Source organism: Leuciscus leuciscus, assembly GCF_965113295.1.
Source record: "Leuciscus leuciscus genome assembly, chromosome: 17".
Classification (NCBI taxonomy): Eukaryota; Metazoa; Chordata; class Actinopteri; order Cypriniformes; family Leuciscidae; genus Leuciscus; species Leuciscus leuciscus.
The window spans coordinates 3,908,178-3,932,349 of record NC_138741.1 but is presented as its reverse complement, the minus strand read 5'-3'; the positions used below and the strand labels follow the sequence as shown (position 1 = coordinate 3,932,349).

General features: G+C 34.4%; 1 protein-coding gene across 1 annotated transcript in view; it reads left to right on the top strand.

Moving 5' to 3' along the window:
- Positions 1-24,172, top strand: part of plcb4a (phospholipase C, beta 4a) — a 66,385-nt gene that overhangs the window by 8,625 nt on the left and 33,588 nt on the right. Inside the window, exons 5-18 of the mRNA XM_082143726.1 lie at positions 798-877; positions 2,264-2,317; positions 4,083-4,164; positions 11,403-11,503; positions 12,441-12,498; positions 12,754-12,862; positions 13,478-13,688; positions 14,585-14,678; positions 14,968-15,047; positions 15,127-15,211; positions 15,309-15,399; positions 16,291-16,386; positions 17,730-17,827; positions 22,800-22,944. Coding sequence (XP_081999852.1) covers positions 798-877; positions 2,264-2,317; positions 4,083-4,164; positions 11,403-11,503; positions 12,441-12,498; positions 12,754-12,862; positions 13,478-13,688; positions 14,585-14,678; positions 14,968-15,047; positions 15,127-15,211; positions 15,309-15,399; positions 16,291-16,386; positions 17,730-17,827; positions 22,800-22,944 — 1,384 coding nt within the window. The remainder of the gene's footprint in view (positions 1-797; positions 878-2,263; positions 2,318-4,082; positions 4,165-11,402; positions 11,504-12,440; positions 12,499-12,753; positions 12,863-13,477; positions 13,689-14,584; positions 14,679-14,967; positions 15,048-15,126; positions 15,212-15,308; positions 15,400-16,290; positions 16,387-17,729; positions 17,828-22,799; positions 22,945-24,172) is intronic.

Genomic DNA, 24,172 nt, shown 5'->3' with positions numbered 1-24,172 from the left:
GATTCATTATTAGATTTCCAGGAAGCAAGAGTGTTTGCATTAGAGAATTAGAAGTGACATCCTTTATGTCCTGGAATCTGGTGTAAAAATAGCGCACTCATAAAACGCTAAGAGAGAAAAACATGTTTACAAAACAGCACATCTTCCATTCATTCATTCATTCATGCAACCTTTCAGGCTCAATCATTTTGTGAGTTTTCCCCAGTGCATTATTAAAGATTTAGTTTACCCAGAAATCAACATTCTTCCATTACTTACTCATTTACCCTAATATCATTCTGTTATCTTTTTCCAATACAATCAAAGCAGTATGCAGGCTCTGTCAAGCTCTAAAAAGCAACAAAGCATGGAAACTAAACAAAAAAGCATCATAAAAGTATGATGACACTTAAGAATATGCAACTCCGGGGTCATGGGTTTGATTCCCAGGAAATGCATGAACTGATAAAATATATACTTTGCAATGCAAGTCGTAAATGCATAAATGGAAATGTAATGCATTCCACTGAATGAAGGAAGAAATATGGGTTTGAAATATCATGAAATTTGATCAGTTTTTGCTTTCCTTGGGAATCGAAGCCATAGTGTCATGCTCTTCTGTTTGAGCAATACATCTGATGTGTCTTTCTGAGAAACTAAAATCTGAATCGAAAAATCGATCGTCATGTTAGCTCAGTAGAACCGTGCATTTGTTTTGGTTTCATATTTTTGTTTGTCTCAATCATTTTGGCCATGAATAGACTGGAAACTCAGTGACATTTTAAGTTTTACCCTTATTTGCTTGTGCATGTTTGCAGAAATGGACAGACGGCTTGCGGTCACTGATTCAGAACTCTCGAGCGAATAACGTGTGTCCGATGACCTGCCTGAGAAAACAGTGAGTGCCACCAGCTAATACATCATAGCTAATACATCATAGCTAATACATCACAGCTAATACATCACAGCTAATACATCAATTATAGCTAACACATCAATTATAGCTAACACATCCATCACAGCTAATACATCACAGCTAATACATCACAGCTAATACATCACAGCTAACACATCAATCACAGCTAATACATCCACAGCTAATACATCAATCACAGCTAATACATCACAGCTAATACATCACAGCTAATACATCATAGCTAATACATCACAGCTAATACATCCATCACAGCTAATACCTCACAGCTAATACATCACAGCTAATACATCACAGCTAACACATCAATCACAGCTAATACATCCACAATCAATCACAGCTAATACATCACAGCTAATACATCAATCACAGCTAATACATCAATCATAGCTAATACATCACAGCTAACACATCAATCACAGCTAATACATCAATCATAGCTAATACATCACAGCTAATACATCCATCACAGCTAATACATCAATCATAGCTAATACATCACAGCTAACACATTAATCACAGCTAATACATCACAGCTAACACATCAATCACAGCTAATACATCAATCATAGCTAATACATCACAGCTAATACATCCATCACAGCTAATACATCAATCATAGCTAATACATCACAGCTAATACAAGCCGTTCGTTAGCAGTTTCAGCCGGCTAATGCACTGTCAAGTCATTTTAAAGATTGCATGAAGTATTCAAGGAAATGATTCAGCCAGCAGCCGTATTTCAGTCTAATTACTTATAAAAGCTAATTACCCAGAAAAACATTATTTAAATAGAATCGTATTTAAAGTATATTCTTGGTTGAAGTCAGTGTGCTGAAAAATACCACTGATAGGCTACATAATTTTCTCTGATCCCTCAGTTTGTATAAACAAGTAATGCTCTTAAAGTCAAAGTCTATGAGGCAAGACGTTAAAGATGTTTTCAAAGCAGAAATATGAAGCATCTATTAATTCCACAGGAAAATGCATGTTATTTACGCCGTTTTTTTGAGGTGCGAATACTGTTGTATCTGAATGAACTGTTTATGACAATCTAGAAGGTTTTTAGGTTACACTTTATTTTGTGTCATTATTACTGTGTAATTATACATGTAAGTACTGAGTAATATTGAGTGTCTACATGTACTTACTGTAGGGTTAGGATTAGGGTTTGTTTTAGCTGCATGTAATTATGCTTAATTTATAGTTATTACTATGGTAACTACATGTAACATATGTAACAATGACACTGTAAAATAAAGTGTTACCGATTTGTATAATCCAGATGTGTTCTTGTCACCTTCATGTTCTTGTTTGTCCATTGTTTGTGTTCTGATTTATTTTCTGCAGTTGGATGCGGTTGTCATTTTTGACCAACGTGAATGGAAAAATCCCTGTCAGGAGGTACTTCCAGCATTCTCATTAATGTGACGAGGTTTTCACATGCTTTTGGTAATGTTTGGTAATGCTTTCTGCACAGTAAGAGATCACATACAGTACAGGCCAAAAGTTTGGACACATTACTATTGTTAATGTTTTTGAAAGAAGTTTCTTCTGCTCATCAAGCCTGCATTTATTTGATAAAAAATACAGAAAAAAATGTAATATTGTGATATATTATTACAATTTAAAATAATTGGTTTTTAATTTATTATACTTTAAATTATCATTTATTTCTGTGATGCAAAGCTGAATTTTCAGGATCATTACTCCAGTCTATCACATGATCCTTTAGAAATCATTCTAATATGATGATTCATTATCAAAGTTGGAAACAGTTCTGCTGCTTAATATTTTTTCATAACCTGATACTTTTTTAGGATACTTTGATGAATAAAAAGTAAAAAAATAAAAAAGAAGCAAATGTTTTAAAAATAGAAATCTTTTGTAACAACAATATACACTGGTCAGTAATTTGGGGTCAGTCATTTTTTTTCTTTCTTTTTTTTGAAATAAATCAATACTTTTATTCAGCAAGGATGTGTTAAATTGATCAAAAGTGATAGTAAAGAAGATTTATATTATTAGAAAATATTTTTTTATTTTGAATAAATGCAGTTCTTTTTAACCTTTTATTCATCAAATATATTAGGCAGCAGAACTGTTTCCAACACTCATAATAAATCAGAATATTAGAATGATTTCTAAAGGATCATGTGATAGACTGGATGTCACATGTGACACTGAAGACTGGAGTAATGATCCTGAAAATTCAGCTTTGAATCACAGAAATAAATGATAATTTAAAGTATAATAAATTGAAAAACAATTATTTTAAATTGTAATAATATATCACAATATTACTTTTTTTTTTCTGTATTTTTGATCAAATAAATTCAGGCTTGATGAGCAGAAGAAACTTCTTTCAAAAACATTAAAAATAGTAATGTTTCCAAACTTTTGGCCTGTACTGTATCTGTATATATTACAGTGATTATTGTTCATACAGTGAATAATAGACTTCAGTTCCACTTAAAAATGTCAGAACGTTGAATTTGATAACAAAATATCACATTTCTGGTAACACTTTAGTTTAGGGTCCAATTCTCACTATTAATTAGTTGACTATTAGCATCCATATTACTAGGATATTGGCTGTTTATTAGTACTGTATTAATAAAGCACATATTAATGCCTTATTCTGCATGACAATAAACTACATTCCTTAATCCTTAACTTAACACCTACCTTACTAACTATTAGTAAGCAGTGATTAAGAGTTTATTGAGGCAAAAGTTATTTTTCAATCTTATTTAAAAACTCATTTTTTTAGTTTGGCTTTTCCTTGCTTGTCCTGACTTTTATATTCTAATCTGTTTTTTGTTTTTTTTATCTTTTATTTTAAAACTCTGTGTTGTATTTTTATTTGTTTGTTCTATTATGTTCAAGTGCCTTCAGAACCTGCTTTAAAGGCGCTATATAAAAATAAAGTTATTATTAAAAGCTGTAACTTAATAGTTAGGTAATAGTGAGATTCGGACCCTAAACTAAAATGTGAGCACATTTCAATATCTTAATCTTAAATAAAACAATAGATCTGTTAAAGAGAAACAATCCTGCTGTGTTTGAGAGACACTGATACAGACACTGGATCTATTGAAGGACATTCACATATTTAAAAGAGTAAAGTCTGTCTTTATAAGTGTTGAACGTGTCTGATTTTCTTCAGTATCACTAGAACCTTTGCCTCGGGCAAAACGGAGAAAGGTATTTTCCAGGCACTGAAGGATCTTGGTTTACCCAGCGGAAAGGTAATTTTTAACAGCTCTTACTTTCTCTCAGATATCATCACATACTGTATGTGACCCTGGACCACAAATCCAGTCACATGGGTCAGTTTGTTGAAATTTAGATGTATACATCATCTGAAAGCTGAATAAATAAGCTCTCCATTGATGTGTGGTTTGTTAGGATAGGACAATATTTGGTTGAGATATAACTATTGAAGATCTGGAATCTGAGGGTGCAAAAAAATCTAAACATTGAGAAAATTGTCTTTAAAGGGCACCTATTATGCCCCTTTTCACAAGATGTAAAATAAGTCTCTGATGTCCCCAGAGTGTGTATGTTAAGTTTTAGCTCAAAATACCCAACAGATAATTTTTTACAGCATGTTTCAATTGTCATTTTTTGGGGCTCAGAAAAACGTGCCTTTTTACTGTGTATCCCTTTAAATGCAAATTAACTGCTGCTGCCGGCCCAAAAGGCGGAGCCTCACGAGCTCGCGCTAAGAGCCAGGACAATCTCATCTGATTATCAAAACAGAAACTCTCAGTAGCAGTGTTTATTTCGACCCGGAGTTGGACAATAATGCCCACAGAGCCAGAGAATATATGCTGTATGGAGATAGAACAGGTATAGTTTAGTTTAATTATGGTTATTTGTCATCTGCTTTTATCCACTATTAATACAAGCATGCTGTAGCCGAATGATGACCAAAATATACTGATGAGTTCAATGAAGTTTATTGTACCTCACACAAAAGATGAAGCCTTAGTTTTACTCCAGAAAATCACTGTAAGAGCCGAATAAACACAGTATATAAGTGTGCATTAAAGTCTTATCCATAAACTCTCTCTCTCTCTCTCTCTCCCTTTTATTATCATGGAACATACAAAGCGAAATACAAAAAACACTCGTTAGAACTAACAGTAAACAAACATATACACACCTTTTCAGTGGGTGCTTAATCAACTGGTAAACTGTATATCCACGACTGGATGAGCTGTCATAAAGTGCGCGCTCTCACTTTCATTTCTGCCGTGTATGGCGAGTGGATAATGCCTTTTCTAAGACTACCCTGAAGAAGGCGAAGGAGCAGTCTACCCTTCCGTCGCCGTCAGTCCGTGTCTATTTTTGAATGGGATTGATAGAGACGTCAGACGACAGACCGGCGGCGACGTCATGGCGGCGTCACGGTAGTAACGTATACCTTACGGCGACGTGGCGACGGCGTACGTGAGAAATGTATAAAAAATCATAACGTCTGAACCAGGCACGTCGCCTAATAAGACGCCTGATACACACGTCGTCCCTCAGTACGTCGCCTAATAAGACGCCTGATACACACGTCGTCCCAATATTATAATGTTATTTTTCCCATGTTGATAACGAAAAGTGAATATAGCATGAGTATTGGATTTGCAATAGGCTATATCGGGAGACATGATTTTTGTTTTGTTTTGCAGGAAGCCTTTCTTTAAAGTGAATTTTGTTTAATTATATTTTAATTTTAAGCAATTTGTCATCAACCAATTGCATGGATTTATTAAAAAAGAAGCGAATATTCCATAAACAGGCTCTAACTTGTTGGTCTTTCTACAGCAGTGTTTCAATAAATGGTCTATCTTTTCTAGACAGAAAAGTTACAAACAAAGTAATAAAAAATATTTTATGTGCAAAATCTATCCCTGCCTCCAATGGTCCCCCTTGTATGAAAATATTAATTGGAATAGAGCATGGAGTAACCCACATACATTTTTAATTACAAACAAAGTAAAAGAAATATCATTTAAAATTCTTTACCATTATAACCCCTGTAACAAGATTATCTCTAAATTTATACCGTAGACGAAAAATGCAGCTTTTGCTTTATGAAAACGGAAACGTTAGACCATTTAATTGCTCACATAGCTCTTCTCTGTGGAATGATATAGCCTACAATGTTTCATTAATGGACAACTTGGCTCAAACATAGTCATTTATCTAATTTTGATATCTTCTTTTACTTTTCTGACTCAAACTTCTCTGTACAATATATAGTCAACTTAATAATTTTGCTTGGAAAATTCTTTATTCATAAATCGAAGTTTATGAAAAACTACGGTGCGCATTGCTGCCACATAGGCTACATATTATTTTTTCCACTCAATTATGTCGAGATCTTTTGTCGTTTTAACGACATCTTTTTCTCGTAATAACAAGATCTTATGTCATTAAAACGTCATATTTTCTTGGACTTATAAGGACATGTGTAGTCATGTACAAAATATGTCTTTATCCACATAAAATTGATCATACGTTCAAAAAGCTGAAGAAATAGCAGCCCCCATCGGACATTCATGTTAAAAGATCACATTATGTACACACCTTATTAATAGCAGATGAACCCAGAATACGAACATTGTGTTTAATTGCATATTAGGCTAAACGTTTTCCTCCCATAGAAAACCATTATTATAAAGAAAAAGCTTAATGTCGCTTAATAGGCTACTTCAGTGATAAAGATCAAATGCTGTACACACCTTATTAATAAACCATAGGCCTACTATCCTACAGAAAAGCAGATGAGCCCAGAATATGAACGCAATGCATTTAATTATACGTTAAGCGTTTTCTGATAGAAACCCTTTATTATAAAGAAAATAAAGGTGGCTCTTAACGTGTCTTTCTATATGGGAGGATGGCATTGCGGTGCACAGCAAATCCTTTAAATGGTATTCAATGCAAAACAAAAATGAAAAATAAAAGTAGCCAATAAAATAAACAAATTATTGTGGCATTAATTAGCCCACAAACAATATTTATTTTAAAGACTAAACGAATTTGTTTAAAGAAAAACACCAGCGTTGGGCGTTTATCTGTATAGGCTAAGTGTTTCAGCCACCCTTTTCAAACTGGCGCAATAAAATGCAACAGAATTTGATTTGTTAAACATGAAGAGGACTTATCAGTCTGGCATGGCCATTCGCTCTAACGGTAACCTAGATAAATGTTCGCTATTATTAAGCGCATATCCGAGTGTTTGTGCGGAGTGTGGAGCGCGCACTGCATGACACACATGGACGCGCCGGTGCCATCACTCGCATTTTCCTATCAACAGTGGAAACAACTTAAAATACTCCATCATTTCTGGTCATACAGAAAAGAATAATACATCAGTCACAACTACTTTTATTTGTGTAAACTCTCAACAACAAGAAAACGTTGTGCTTTTGTAAAATAAAAGAAAACGAACAGGGCGCGCTTTCATGATCTCTGTCAATTGGAGCGCGTCTCAAAAATGAACTGAAAAACAGTGTATAGACAAGCCTCACAGACATGAGAAATATAACTATCTATATAAAGTTTATAAATAAAAAAATGTCCACCAACGAAAAAAAATCCAATCGAAAGCAAATACGGTATAGGCTACCATCTGATTATGTGATCCTGTCCGTATGAAAGGCGCATCTCTAGAGGCTAAATTACAGCGAAGATGTAGATATGTTTGCAGGCAGCCTACACTGATTTAGAAAAGACTAATTCATTAATAAACAATTAAAATGCTTCATTATTTTTTTCATACACATTTATTATATCATTAGCCTACTTTTGCCGGTGCTTTGCGGCAAGTTTTATGCATGCGGAATAAAGGCTATAGCCATATATAGGCCTACACCCAGGGTTGAATATAAACGTGCGATTAGTCCTAATTGCTTAAATAAATGACTACTAGTCTAGAAAAAACCTTTAGTCTATGGCAACTATAGCCTACATTTAATATTTGACATTATTTAATTAGTAATTAGTATCCAGCTCTTTACATTAAATTAGTTGAGTTAGCATAAATAGTTAATGAACAAATAAAATAATAAAATAAAGTTTAAATTAAGATACTACCGGTTACCATATATTTCTATATAGCATTGCTTATTCCACCACACAAAGGACTGTTTATAAGGTGACAATCCGTTATACATGTGAAGATTGTATATGGCTGTATCTCGAAGATTTTTGTATTGTATCTTCTGTTATAAAGATGAAGATTGACATTTCGTTAATTAAACAAAATAACACAATGTTGTAAAAAATAAACAACTTAGGCTATGTTCTGTTAGATGTGTTTTTTTGTTTAATTATATTTCTAGGTAATGAAGATATAGCCTATTAACAAAAATAAATCTTAGGATATAATATATTATATAAAAAAAACCTTATAGGCCTATACGCCGGTTATATATATAAAATATATTTAAAAAAAGGGCCTCATTGATTCATTTTGCCTGATTGGGGGCTGCTACTATTGCTTAAGCTTTTTGAACGTATGTGTGATAAAGGCGCGATAGGCTGTCAATTTAATGTGGATAAAGGCATATTTTGTACATGACTACACATGTCCTTATAAAGGCAAAAAAAAAAAAAAAGATGTCGTTTTAACGACATCTCGTTATTACGAGAAAAATATGTCGTTTTAATATGCGTCATCGTAGTACTGCTCTTGATGTAAAGTGTAACAATTATCGTCAGCCCTCTTGCGCCCTCTGTTGGCATTTGTACATAATATACATATGTTCATTGTTTATATATGTCTTCATGTATTTTAATAGTGTTGTTAAATAAAATAAAATAATTAATTACTTTTAATAGCCTACTTTATTTGAACCAATTATATTCCCTCGTTTGTAATATGTATTTAAGTCATACTAAAGGCTATTGTTCACTTCATATCTATCTTTATGACCAAAAATAAAATAGTCGACACTGACAGCCTTTTGAACATTTGAACATGAACCTACATTGTTTTGCATTTTGTGACTAAAAGACTATTTCCCTGTCTTATATTTTTTCATTGTTGATTTATTGAAAATAATATTAAAATACTTTCTTGTCACCTTCTCCTGTAAAACAATATCGTGAATAGTTTCATATTGTGTATTTGCCCATTATGGTCAACTGTGTAAATTAAAATGATTACCACCTTCAAAAGTAAAAACTCAGAATGACACAATTACAATTAATGAATTTATCTGTTCAACTTTAAAGTTGTTGTTAATAATTGTGCAAAAAGTTGTGACTTTGATGGTGTATAATTTGCATAGTCCTCATATCCAGTAGAAAGTGAGTAAAAAAAAAAATATATATACTGTTCATAAACCATTCAGAGATGACATTAATGACATGCACAACTTTGTATACAATACAAAATTTGTATCAATGATATTTTCAATGTCATCAGAATACAAGAAAAGAATGATTGATTAGAAAGATAACAAAGGAAAGATAAGAAAAGCTAGGGAGAAAAATAGATATTATTTTATTGTGATGCGACGTCACAGGTTGGTGTCACGCGTCTGTGGTGCAACGTGCTGTGGTGCGACGTTGGAGTCACGCGTTGGTGTCAAGCGTCTGTGGTGCGGCGTACCCCTTCTGTCACGTAAAAGTACACGACTGTCGACTTCGGTAAGTTATCCGTGGCACTATCCACTCGCCATAGCCGTGGTCAGTAACGTTAGTCCTGTCGCTCCGGAGACTGTAAGCTGGATCACGAACAGTACAGATCCATCCTCGAGTAAGAACGAGAGTAAATGAAGACTGCTAAGTTCATTCTTACATCCAATAACAAAACACCTCAATCGCTTAGGAGACATTCTTGTCTACAGCTGCTCAAGCGTCGAACAATGACGGACTCTGTGTCCAGCTCACTCAGGGCGGGTCTAAGCTCAAACTGCAGTGTCAATCAACAGTCGTGGGAGGGGCCTGTGCAAAGAGACGTCACATTACCCCGAATCTGAGAACAGCTCGTTCTGAGACAGTGCTTATGATTAATGGGGATTTAAAAAAAAAGCACTTGTTTAGGGTGACCAGACGTCCCGAAAAATTCGGGACAGTCCCGAAATCTAAACTGTTGTCCCGAATCCCGAATCTGGCCCTAATTGTCCCGAAAATTATACTAAAGCAAAATCTTGAGTAGTTATTGTCTTATAAACATTAAAAACTGTCTGCGGAGGTTGAGGCCGGCGACACACTGGCTGCGTGGCGTGTCCGTTTTTATTTCGGCTCCCTGTTAACAGGTTAGAGCTTGCAGACTGCCTGCGTGAGACGCGCGTCTCAGGCGCGCCTCGAGCCGCGCGGAAAACGCGTGCATGCTAGAAACAGAACCGACGCCTATTTTTCACGCGACACGCAAGCCTGCAAAATAGCAAGCAAAATAGAATAGGAAAAGATGTTTGTATGTCATTTTGACATGAAAACATATTAATAAATGACATTTTGATGTTTGAAAGTTTAAGTTTTTACATAAATGCAGATATAAATGTAATAAAAAAAAAAATATGATCGATTTTCAAATATTGCACCTGTCAATACAGAATAATGACAGACTGTTGATCTTTGAATAAAAATATGTTTGATTCAGGTTTGAAATTCATTATCTTTTATTATATTATAGGCTAGGCAGTCTGATATCATAGAAGCCCCCCATCCTGTCACCCCAGACCCATAGACAAGTTGCACACCAGTCATTTTTCTACGGCACGTTTATAAAAGCTTCTTAAATATCCTAGTTGAACTAATCCTGGCTTAATTTAAACCCTGTCTGTGAAACCAGGCCTTAAGGTCATAATAAAACAGGCTTTTACTGGCTCGCACTTTCAGTTCACAATAGATTGCTTATTGATCTACTGTTGATGAATTATGATAATGTTTACCTTATGGTGTTTATGTCATACCTGCAAACACGTCACATTTCTAAAAAGCGATACCAGGGTAACCGCTATATTTCTGCTGTTTCATAAGCGCCACCTACTGTCAGAAAGTAGAATTGATACATATTTTTTTTAATTCTGCCGGTGGATTGAAAAGATAATTATTGCATTCTTAAATTCCAAACAATTATAACAATAATATGTATAATCATATTTTACATGAATATAAATATAATTATAATTATAATTTTGACTTAAAAAAAATGTAAAGGCTGAAATGTGAGGTTTATCATTTTATAAGTTTTTGTTTTTGTAAAAACCTGTTATTAAACCCTGTTTTAGTATGATGACGATGAAATGAATATTAATGTTTACTGCATACTGCACAGCACGCAATATGCAATGATTATATTCTACATTTGTCGTCACATGACCTTTTGGCAACATGAACATACATGCAGCAATAGTTTGAGTAGTAGTATGCTATTATGGTTACTAATATCTGGTACTAATGAATTGTAACCCATCCAGCTAGTTTGTTTCTGATTGGCTGACATATGATTCATATTCATGTCTTTTACCAGAACGATGAGATTGAGCATGAGATCTTCACCTTTGACAAGTTCTACAGCCTGACGCAGAAGATTTGTCCCAGAACTGATATTGAAGAACTCTTCAGGAAATTGTAAGCATGCAACCTGCACTTTAGCTTTTTAATTTTTAATTATTTTAAATACACAGTATATTTAAATGAAATATGAGCAACAAATATAAAGCTTTATTATTCAAAACGTGTGAAATCATACGAGGTATGGCGAGCTTATTGCTCGTCCAAACAAATTAAGTTTCTTTTAGTATTTTGATAAATGATTTGTAAATAGTAATATATATAGATTTTTATCTGTTATTAATATCTATTATAGTCATTATGAAGTTAAATCGACCCTTTTTTTCTTAACACATGGGATTTTATTCCTAAGAAAAGTCTTAGTATTATGTGATTTAAAAATGTTATTCTTTGCCTCAGTATTATTTTTTTCAGTACCTCAGTACCTTACTTTTCATTTTCTTTTTTGTGTGTGTTAATAATACCCACCACCAAAAATACAATAAAAAATAGATGAATAATTATTTTTTTCATGTCCAAAAAGAAAATCAACATTTATATCATGCACTTGTAACCACACCTGTAATACATTATACTTAAATAACAATAATTTATCATTATATCAAATATCTCTATAATCTTTTTATTGAAATGTAATAACTTACACCTGCAATATGACTGTTTTCTTTGTAAATATGTCACATTATGTAAGTGAAATGGCTTGTGAATGGTTTTAAGAAAGATATTCCTGATGGAAACCTCTTCAGTGACGTACAATAGTTTTGTCATGTCGGGTCGAGAGTTTTTCCCACGAGCCGCACAACACTAAACTAAACACTGTTATATTTCAACAGTCATTGCCTGAGGAGCTGTAATATTAAACCATTAATCTAACTCGACTGAATGAGAAACACGTAGTCGAGTGAGCTGTGAATGGAGTGACGTCACGGATGAATCATTCACTGGAACAATAGAAACATTTCTGAAGTTTTGCATGCGCTGCTTTTCTTTTCAGCAAAGGAGACAAAAGCGACTATATAAGTGTCGACCGGTTAGTCCACTTTTTGAATGAAGTAAGCAATGTTTTCTTTTATTAACTTTTATTAATATCCTGCATGTCATTAGAGTTTAGGCATCCTGAAGGAACAACAAACATCAGATCATATATGATTTTAACTCTTGCTCTTTGAAGTCTTTATTCTTCACTTCTTCAAAGAAGCAGCTTGTTCCTTTTGCTTAACTTTGAGCATGTGTATATTAGAGAAAACACATTTCTTGGGAGCCTTGATCTAGTTAATGTAACCTGCAGGGTTTTTCCTCTTGTGTAGAATCAGAGAGATCCACGTCTGAATGAAATCCTCTTCCCGTTCTTTGACTGTAAATGCGCTTTCCAAATCATAGAGCGATATGAACCTGATGAAACACTGAAGATGAAAGGTGTGTGTGTTATGTTTATGGTAGATGTGATTAATGTCTTTTTTTGTGCAACATGTCATATATTATTGCTATTTATTATATGTCTCTCTTGAATACTTGATTGTGATTGGTCAGGGCTGGCATTGTACAGTCAATACATAATATATGAATATAAGGTTACACTTTATTTTAAGGTGTCATTGTTACAGTGTAATTATATATTTAAGTACTGAGTAATATTAATTACTTACATGCACTTACTATAGGGTTAGAGTTTGGTTGAGGGTGTTTTGCATGTAATTATGCATAATTTTCTGTTATTACTATAGTAAGTACATGTCACATATGTAACATGGACACTGTAAAATAAAGTGATACTAAGTATAATTGACATTTGTTCAATTGTTTTTTTAAAAAAACAAAATCAAATAATTGAGGCCTAGTTTATTTATTTATTATACAAGAATATAACATTTACGGTCATGTTCTCATAGTTCATTTCCGATTATGTAAATACAGTTTTGTAATCTTGCAGCACCCTCTAGTGTCGAAGTACAGTAACTTACAGATATTAAAGGACTGTCTTAAACATGATCTCAGTTGTTCATGCGTGGATGAATGTGTGTGTCTGTGCAGGTCTGATGTCATGTGACGGATTCTGTCGGTATCTGATGTCTGATGAGAACGCTCCTGTGTTTCTGGACCGGTTGGAGGTTTATCAGGAGATGGATCATCCGCTGTCTCATTACTTCATCAACTCGTCTCACAACACTTACCTGAGCGGCAGACAGTTTGGAGGAAGGTCTTCAGTGGAGATGTACAGACAGGTGCTGCTGACCGGATGCAGGTATACAGCGCATATCATTCACGTTTCCCACAACACTTCATGACTTATTTACATGGTAACAATTAACTTTAATTAATAACAATAACATTAACAAACATCAACAGTAATAACAATAACAAATATTATTTCATCATTGTGAGATCATTTGTTAGAGCTTTTTAAATGACAAAAAATACCATTCATCAACTTTTATTCATATATTTTAGATACATAATAATATTTTATTTGAAAATACCATTTTGATAAAATACAGATTCTAACAAAAATGAGAATGCTAATGTAGAAATGTACAATATCATTTGTTTGTTTAATTATTTGGGTATTTTTAAATGGGTAACACTTACAACTTTCTTTAAAAACAAACATTATTGCATTATTATGAGATAATTTGTTAAACAAAAAAATTTAAATGACAAAAAATACATCAACTTTGATTCATATATTTTTAAGCATTATTGATACATCTATTATTCTGTAAAGCATTAGATATTGTTTGAAAAAATGCATTTTAGAAATTAGTTATTACAAAGTATTATCAAATATTATACAACCTACCATTTGACAGAATATAAATTCTAACAAAAATTAGAAAGTGAACAAGGATATTTTACTAACAGTACATTTTGAGTAATGGCTGCGTGAAAATAAGAAATAATATAAAGTGGATGTTTAGTAATAATTCTCTTAACAGAACATGAAACAATACTTTGCAATTTTCTATTTTACTGTAGGTTGTTGATGTGTAGGTCAATATTGATATACTGAATATTGATAAAGAATGTGATTTTTGCAGCATATGTTATAAAGCCATACTTAAAATTGGTGCAAAGTAACATCTGTCATTTTGAATATATTGTTGGTGTTGTGTGACGGTGTGTGTATTGTTGTGTTGGCAGGTGTGTTGAGCTGGACTGCTGGGATGGAAAAGGTGAAGATCAGGAACCCATAATCACTCACGGCAAGGCCATGTGCACAGACGTCCTGTTCAAGGTGAACACACACACACACACACACACACACACACACACACACACACACACACACACACACACACACACACACACACACACACACACACACACACACACACACACACACACACACACACACCTCTTGTGTTGTTTCTTCAGTGAATGTTCAAAAACAATCTTATGTGATCTCATCCATTTCTCTGGAGCTTTAAATAGTCAAGGAAATCCAGTCCAATTATACCAATCCGTATGAATGCTTTTTTTGTTAATATTTAGACTGAAAAACATTTACAGTATGTTATATGCAGGACGTCATTCAGGGAATTAAAGAGACGGCCTTCATGACATCTGAGTACCCTGTGATTCTGTCCTTCGAAAACCACTGCACGTACGTATGTGCTTTGTTAATCGGAACGATTTATAAAGAAATCCTCAATAAACACACTGTAATTTCACCTTTCTGTCAGGAAACATCAGCAGTATAAACTGGCGCGTTACTGTGAGGACATTTTTGGAGATTTTCTTCTTAAACAGCCATTAGATGATTTCCCAGTAAGTGTGTTTGTGTTTCATTGTGTGTGTGTGTGTGTTTATTCCAGAGCTCGTAACACAGTTCCCTGCTAATGTTTTTTCTTTCATGCTCTCTCAGATGGAGGCCGGATGTCCGCTGCCGTCTCCAAATGAACTCCGAGGAAAAATCCTCATCAAGAACAGAAGATTGAAACCTGACGTTGAAAAAAGTAGTGCTATTCATTTCTACCAAAACACCATAGTTACTACGTGTAATTAATATGACATCTTTTTCTTTAACCTTTGAAAAAATTTGATTGTAGCAACTATATTTTTTATATTTTCTGAAGAAAACGTTAGTGTTTTTTTCCCATGCAAAAGTCTCTGAAATTCTTGGCATCATACCTGAAGTAAAGGTGTGTTCACACCATGTTGAAATGACTGTAATTATCAGATTCTGACTTGGAACTCGTAGAACTTGTAATAACAACTTGTAAACTCTGAATTTTCTGAGAGCTCGGTCACGGGTTGTCATCTCGTTACTATGACATGCTGTAAATACAGCACAAATATGGTATTTTGGCAGAAACCATGGTAAATTGTACACTGAACAAAATCATAAACGCAACCCTTTTGTTTTTCCCACATTTTTCATGAGCTGAACTCAAAGATCTAAGACTTTTTCTATGTACACAAAATGCCTATTTCTCTCAAATATTGTTCACAAATCTGTCTAAATCTGTGTTAGTGAGCACTTCTCCTTTGCCGAGATAATCCATCCACCTTACAGGTGTGGCATATCAAGATGCTGATTAGACAGCATGATTATTGCACAGGTGTGCCTTAGGCTGGCCACAATAAAAGGCCACTCTAAAATGTGCAGTTTTACTGTATTGGCGGGGGGTCCGAAAACCAGTCAGTATCTGGTGTGACCATTAGATTAGCTCATGAAAAATGGGGGCAAAAACAAAAGTGTTGCGTTTATAATTTTGTTCAGTGTATTTTTGTTTGGGAAGAAGTAGTTACATTGCCAGTACGTCAACAAACTTAATTCTCAAGGTCCTCATAAAAAACTGATGTGTATTTAATGAGTTTTGTCAAACATGGTTTTAAATCCACAGAACAGCTGGAGCACTTCAGGAAGCACATGGAGGCCGGAGAGCCCAGCATCTCCACAAACATGTCTGAAGATGAGAATGAGGAGGAGACGTCCACCGGTGAGGAAGAGCCATTAAACGGGACCTATTGTGACCCCTTTTTACAAGATGAAATATAAGTCTCAGGTGTCTCCACAGTGTGTCTTTGTGAAGTTTCAGATCAAAACACCCCATAAATAATTTTTTATAGCATGGCTGAAAGCAAAAGAGCTGCTGTCCCCGCCCCCTTTCCAGAAGAGGGTGGGGCCTTGTGCGACTCAGGGGAGGAGCTAAGCTAACAGGGCACGATGTATAAACGTGACTTTTGAGACACTGTTTATGATTTATGGGAATATAAAAAAGGTCTGGGTGGATTTGTACCATTATAGGGTGGTTGTGTAACACTGCCGACACATTTATGTTCAAACACCATGTAAAAGTGAATTTTGCATAAAAATGCAAAGCACATCCTCTCATTTCAGTCTGTACCTGGGCATACAATGAGATGATATGCTATTATTTATGATGATATATTGTAATTATTTGCTTGGTGGCAATACTTTGTAAACTAGAGGTTGTCTATAATCTGTTTCCTTGCATACTAATAACAAATAACTACATTTATCCAAAGTGTCTTAAAACACATTCAGGCTATTCAGTTTTTCAATTAATTAATTCCCTGTCAATCGACCCCAAAGCCCTGTTTGCAGTTTTAAACTATTATAAAAGCTTCTAGTTACAATGTGTAAAAGGGTGATATATTTCTGCATATTATACTACATTTAATTTAGATGTTCATGACTATTTTTCACTCTCTCTCATTAACATGCTGTTATCTGTTACTAAAACTATTACATATAATGCTCGTTAATTGAAATTAAGGAGCAGAAATAAAATATGAATATTAGATTAAAAGCTTAAACTTGAAAAACTTTAGAAATGTTGCCTTGGCAATTAACTGAAATAAAATAAGTTTCAGTAAAGCTTAAACTAAATAAAGAAATAGATTAATGCTAAATAGAAATATATGGAAAACTAATAACAATTACAAGAGCACATAACAAATTTACCAAAACTTAAATTAGAATGACAACTGAAAATATAAAAATACTGAGAATATATATTCAGCATTTTATTATATAAAAATTAAAAGGAAAATGTAAAAATGAAAGCTAATTCAAAATATTAATAAATACTGTAATAGTATGTAAATAATATTAAAATAACACTGTCTCATACCTGTTTAACTGGAGGATTTGTACTGTATGCAAATATTTTCCATCATGACTGACTATCCTTTGCATAATGGTATATTTGGAATATTTTTCATCATGTCACCTTAAAGTACTCCTGTTTTTTGTTTGTAGTCTGTACATTGATTTCACATTCAGTTTTTTTGAGTAATGTATTTTCTTCATCTTTAGCAGAGCTGTTAAACGAAGCTCATCCCGAGCGGATTCACGGATGTCTGATCACGGAGGAAGAGAATCGGGAGGAAGAGGTTCTGCTCAGACCCAGAAAGGTTCTTTCATCATTCTTACATAATGACCATTACAGGGACAATTCACACACTAATCAACATTTACTCACACTCGTATCGGTTGCCAGTTCGTTGTTATTTGTTTTGAAGGGAAAAAAAGGCATTTTTCAAAAAGAGTCTTAGTGTATCTACAACCAGGGTTTGAAATTAACTTTTTCACTCACTAATTTTTTTAAGTTACCGGCCATTCAGAAATTCCACTAGCCAAAACAAAGAAAAGAAAAGAACCAGATTAACTACGTCAAAGCTGATATATATATATACAGTGGGGAGAACAAGTATTTGATACACTGCCGATTTTGCAGGTTTTCCCACTTACAAAGCATGTAGAAGTCTGTAATTTTTATCATAGGTACTCTTCAACTGTGTGTGACGGAATCTAAAACAAAAATCCAGAAAATCACATTGTATGATTTTTAAGTAATTAATTTGCATTTTATTGCATGACATAAGTATTTGATACATCAGAAAAGCAGAACTTAATATTTGGTACAGAAACCTTTGTTTGTAATTACAGAGATCATACGTTTCCTGTAGTTCTTGACCAGGTTTGCACACACTGCAGCAGGGATTTTGGCCCACTCCTCCATACAGACCTTCTCCAGATCCTTCTGGTTTCGGGGCTGTCGCTGGGCAATACGGACTTTCAGCTCCCTCCAAAGATTTTCTATTGGGTTCAGGTCTGGAGACTGGCTAGGCCACTCCAGGACCTTGAGATGCTTCTTACGGAGCCACTCCTTAGTTGCCCTGGCTGTGTGTTTCGGGTCGTTGTCATGCTGGAAGACCCAGCCACGACCCATCTTCAATGCTCTTACTGAGGGAAGGAGGTTGTTGGCCAAGATCTCGTGATACATGACCCCATCCATCCTCCCCTCAATACGGTGCAGTCGTCCTGTCCCCTTTGCAGAAAAGCATCCCCAAAGAATGATGTTTCCACCTCCATGCTTCACGGTTGGGATGGTGTTCTTGGGGTTGTACTCATCCTTCTTCTTCCTCCGAACACGGCGAGTGGAGTTTAGACCAAAAAGCTCTATTTTTGTCTCATCAGACCACATGACCTTCTCCCTTTCCTCCTCTGGATCATCCAGATGGTCATTGGCAAACTTCAGACGGGCCTGGACATGCGCTGGCTTGAGCAGGGGGACCTTGCGTGCGCTGCAGGATTTTAATCCATGACGGCGTAGTGTGTTACTAATGGTTTTCTTTGAGACTGTGGTCCCAGCTGTCTTCAGGTCATTGACCAGGTCATGCTGTGTAGTTCTGGGCTGATCCCTCACCTTCCTCATGATCATTGATGCCCCACGAGGTGAGATCTTGCATGGTGCCCCAGATCAAGGGAGATTGACCTTCTTGAACTTCTTCCAATTTCTAATAATTGCGCCAACAGTTGTTGCCTTCTCACCAAGCTGCTTGCCTATTGTCCTGTAGCCCATCCCAGCCTTGTGCAGGTCTACAATTTTATCCCTGATGTCCTTACACATCTCTCTGGTCTTGGCCATTGTGGAGAGGTTGGAGTCTGTTTGATTGAGTGTGTGGACAGGTGTCTTTTATACAGGTAACGAGTTCAAACAGGTGCAGTTAATACAGGTAATGAGTGGAAAACAGGAGGGCTTCTTAAAGAAAAACTAACAGGTCTGTGAGAGCCGGAATTCTTACTGGTTGGTAGGTGATCAAATACTTATGTCATGCAATAAAATGCAAATTAATTATTTAAAAATCATACAATGTGATTTTCTGGATTTTTGTTTTAGATTCCGTCACTCACAGTTGAAGAGTACCTATGATAAAAATTACAGACTTCTACAAGCTTTGTAAGTGGGAAAACCTGCAAAATCGGCAGTGTATCAAATACTTGATCTCCCCACTGTATATATATATATTTTATAGCATTTGGATTTCATGCATTCATTTCTTATTCAAACGAAATCCTTTCATCTAGCATCTCCTCGCTTCATCTTCATCCTTTTCACCAAAAATATGTTTTAGGTGGACAGATCAATACAGTACAAAGAACATATGTGTTTTGTTTCATATAACAAAGAAAATAACAATATGTTTTCTGTTAAGCAAACGCTTTTTAATCTTCGCTATTATTATTCAGTGCATATGAACAAGTGCAGTTATTTGTTGCGTAGTGACGTGTGTGTTCAAGTATGCTAGATATACGCATATTCTGAGCAATACGCTGTGTTTAAAGGGATAGTTCACCCAAAAATGAAAATTAGCCCATGATTTACTCACCCTGAAGCCATTCTAGGTGTATATGACATTCTTCTTTCAGACTAATACAATCAGAGTTATATAAAAAAATGTCCTGGCTCTTTCAAGCTTTACAATGGGAGTCAACGGGTATGTATTTTTGGAAGTCTATTTAAGCGCATCCATCCATCATAAGTGCTCCGTGCTCCACACGGCTCAGTCGGGTTAATAAAGGCCTTTTGAAGTGATGCGTTCGTGTAAGAAAAATATCCATATTTAAAACTTTATCGACTAAAATAACTAACTTCCTGCAGACAGCTGTACGCATCGATTTATGGTGAAAGAGTAACACTTGAACTTGACGCACAACGTAATACGAACGCGATTGTCCAGCCCTGTTTGTTTGAACCGTGAGAGGCGTCAAAGCTTACGCTATTCCTACATCATACATCGTCAAGTGTTACTCTTTTGGCGTAAGCCGACTTGCCATCTGCCGCATGCTACAGTAGTTATTTTAGTATATAAAGTTTTAAATATGGATATTTTTCTTACACGAATGCATGGCTTCACTTCAGAAGGCCTTTATTAACCGCCCAGAGCCGTGTGGATTTCTTTTATCATGAATGGATGCACTTTGAAGGACTTCAAAAAATATACAGCCATTCACTGTCATTATAAAGCTTGGAAGAGCCAGGACATTTTTTAATATAACTCCGATTGTATACGTCTGAAAGAAGAATGTCATACACCTAGGATGGTTTGAGGGTGAGAAAATCATGGGGTAATTTTCATTTTTGGGTGAACTATCCCTTTAATATATCATGATGAATCACGAGTGGAGTATTTGCTCTAAATCTGCACAGATTTGGCTTTCACAAACTTACTCAGCAAAGTGAGTGAACATAATAAGTAACACACCAAATTGTCTAGTGATTTTACAGCGTTACCCGATACAGTTGATTTTTACCCGCATTTGGCGGGTTGGTGGCTGTTAATTTCAAACCCTGTATACAACAATAGTTCATAGTGACTCAAATGCATAATAAAAGTATCTACTTATTTCCTTTTATGATGCTTTTTTATCAGTGTTATTGTACCATATTTGTTATACTATAATAGTTTATTAATATTAAAAAATTGTATATATATTTTCCGATTTCATTTTGTTTTTATTACATTTTATTTTATGTTACTTCAGCAAAAATAAAATAAAATAAGTTTAAGTAAAACTACTAAAAATAAAACCAAAATAAAATCATTAATGCCAAATAGAAATATAAAGAAAAGTAATACAAATGACAAAAAAGCACATAACAAATTTACCAAAACTAACATTAATATAAACTAAGACTAAGCATAATACAAATATCTACTTATTTGCTTTTATGGTGCTTATCAGTGTTATTTTAGCATCATTGATATTCAATATTAATAATTGTTTTATTAATATTGAGTTAGTTTTCATTTTAATTTTAGTTTGTTTTAGTATTTTTTTTAAAAATATGTCTATATTGTTTTTAGGAAATTTTATTTTTAGTACTTCAAGTTAAACTAAACAAAAATGAAATCATTGTAAAGAAAAATCCTGTTAAACATCTTTCTTTTCCACAGAAGAACTTTTCCACTGAGTGAACTATTGCTTTTAAAGAAGTTATTACTTCTATATGGTTTAAATACATTTTTAAAACTTGCCCCTGTTTGCTTAATGAATTTTACATCAAAGCTTCTGGCAGTTCTTTTCTTCTTCAAAGATCATGTCATCCAGAACAGGGAATGGAGACAGTCTGTGTTTTCTGTGATTTGGTGAGGAGTGTCGTGAATGTGACGCAGAGTTCAGAACTAACACACAATTCACTTCAAGCCTCTTATCATGATAATGGGCTGGAGAAGCGTTTATATTTCTGTCAGATTTACCCATTACTGTCTTTTTTTACTTCTGATGATGGGAGTCTCACAGACACACTCTCATCTACATGCATAAAGAAAGAAAATAAGTCTGTAGAAATGTAACTTTCTAATTCTGAGCGGGTGAGATTTGCCTGGACAGACACAGCACACATTTTCTTCTTCTTCTGTAATGTGTACTTCGGCACGCTACTCCTCCCGCACCGTTTCTCGTAGACCCATGAATGAGGTGTCAAATCGACTGGTTTATTGAGGAGAGGTGAGCTATGTCTTTTCTAAGCGATCAGGTGTACGATGTTCGTCCGGCGGGGGCGAAAAATCAGCCGACAAATGTCCCATAGACTTAACATTGGCACACAATTTGTAAAATCATATCTTTGGCTCAGAAGGTCATAGAGACTTGGGGTTGGGCTCTTTTGACTCGGCCTATCAAGTAGCCAATAAGAAGTGACATAACAATTTCATAGCCACGCCCTAGCAACCACTTAGGGCACCCTAGCAACCATAAAACAACATTTACAAGCCATATTTCAGCTCCAGAAAATTGTAGAAACATGGAGTTGGGCTTTTTTTTTTTACTTAGACTGTCAACTAGTCTTTAAATATCATCCCATAAACTGTATAAGCACACCATAGCAACCATATAGAGTACCCTAGTAACCATACAAACACATGAATAAGCTATATCTCAACACCAGAACATCGTACATAGTGGTTGTTGGCTCGTATGCACACCCTAGCAAGTGAGTGGCGAGTTTTGCCACTGCAAGCACCACTCACATTTTCTACAGGAAATGTACATTCTAGTTTTTATTGTTGTCATGCATTCACTGGTGTTATTGTTTTGCAGGCGGACGAGACGAATGTGGCAGATGAACTCGCATTGATTCAGTCGTACACGTATGTGGCGGCCACTACTAACATCCACCCGTATCTGTCCAGTATAGTCAACTACGCTCAGGCCGTCAAGTTCATAGGCTTTGATGAAGCCGAGGGCAAGTACATTTTGCACTAAAAAGACATTGTATGTAACTCCACTAAAAAGACATTAGCCATGTTTCCATCCAAAGTTGTGAATTTAACTGGAATAACGCATAAAACATTTGTGAATAAAGCATGATTCCATCTCATCTGTTCAAACAAAATCATCACTTCCTGGGAAATTGGCAAAACATATCTGTAATAAAAATGTAAGTTGCTGCAATTGGGCTCTTTTCCCTCCATCATAAATGAGTGTAACATGAAATAACAATACATTACATTGTTCATGTTAGTTCTCAGAGCGTCAGACGAAACACAATAAACGCTGTCATGTTCTCTTGCGTTTGGATGCTGGTGTTTGGGAACACAATCACTTTTGGAGGGAATGACAGACTTTGACTCCGGCATTTCAGAGCCAACAAACCAACATTTGAGATGCTGCGATGCCATTGGTCCGCTGGTTACTCCAGTTATCCAATCACAGCCTCCGCTTAGGCAGTGTCACCAGATTTATTAAGTACATGTGTTTCCATCCTAGTTTATGCACATGACTTCTTATCAGATAAAAAAAAAATATATATCCACGTCAAATTAAGCTTTTTATGCAAAACATTTTTTATTAAACAAATATTTTATTTAACAAATTGAATCATATCATTAAAACAAAATGTAGTTTCTTTTTATTTATTATTTGTGAATTTATAGGGGTAATATCATAGTTTTGTTTATTTTGTTTGTAAATTTTATTTTTAATTATTACATATTTAGTAGCAAGTTAAATCATGTCATTAAAATAAAATATTATATATTAAGATGAAATATTTTTATTTTTAATAGTTAATTTTAATTTTTTTCATAATTTTATACTTTTTTATTTGTACATTTATTTTCATTTACATATATTTGATTACATTTTCATCATTTATTTTTTTATTAGTGAATTCATTTTATTACATTTATTTTATTACAAATTTTTTATTACATATTTTTCTTTATTACATTTTTTTCCATTAATTATTTTAGTTGTTAGAAAATTAAATATTAGAAATGTAATACTAACCCCTAAAGATGTAATGCCTTTTATTCACCTCTAGATTTTAGAGGTAAATAAAATATAGAGGTAATATCAGTTTTGTTTATTTATTAGCAAATTAAATCATATCTTTAAAATAAAATATCATAGTTTCTCTCTTTTTTTAAATTTGTGAATACTTTTCATTATTAAATGTTCATTTTTTTTAT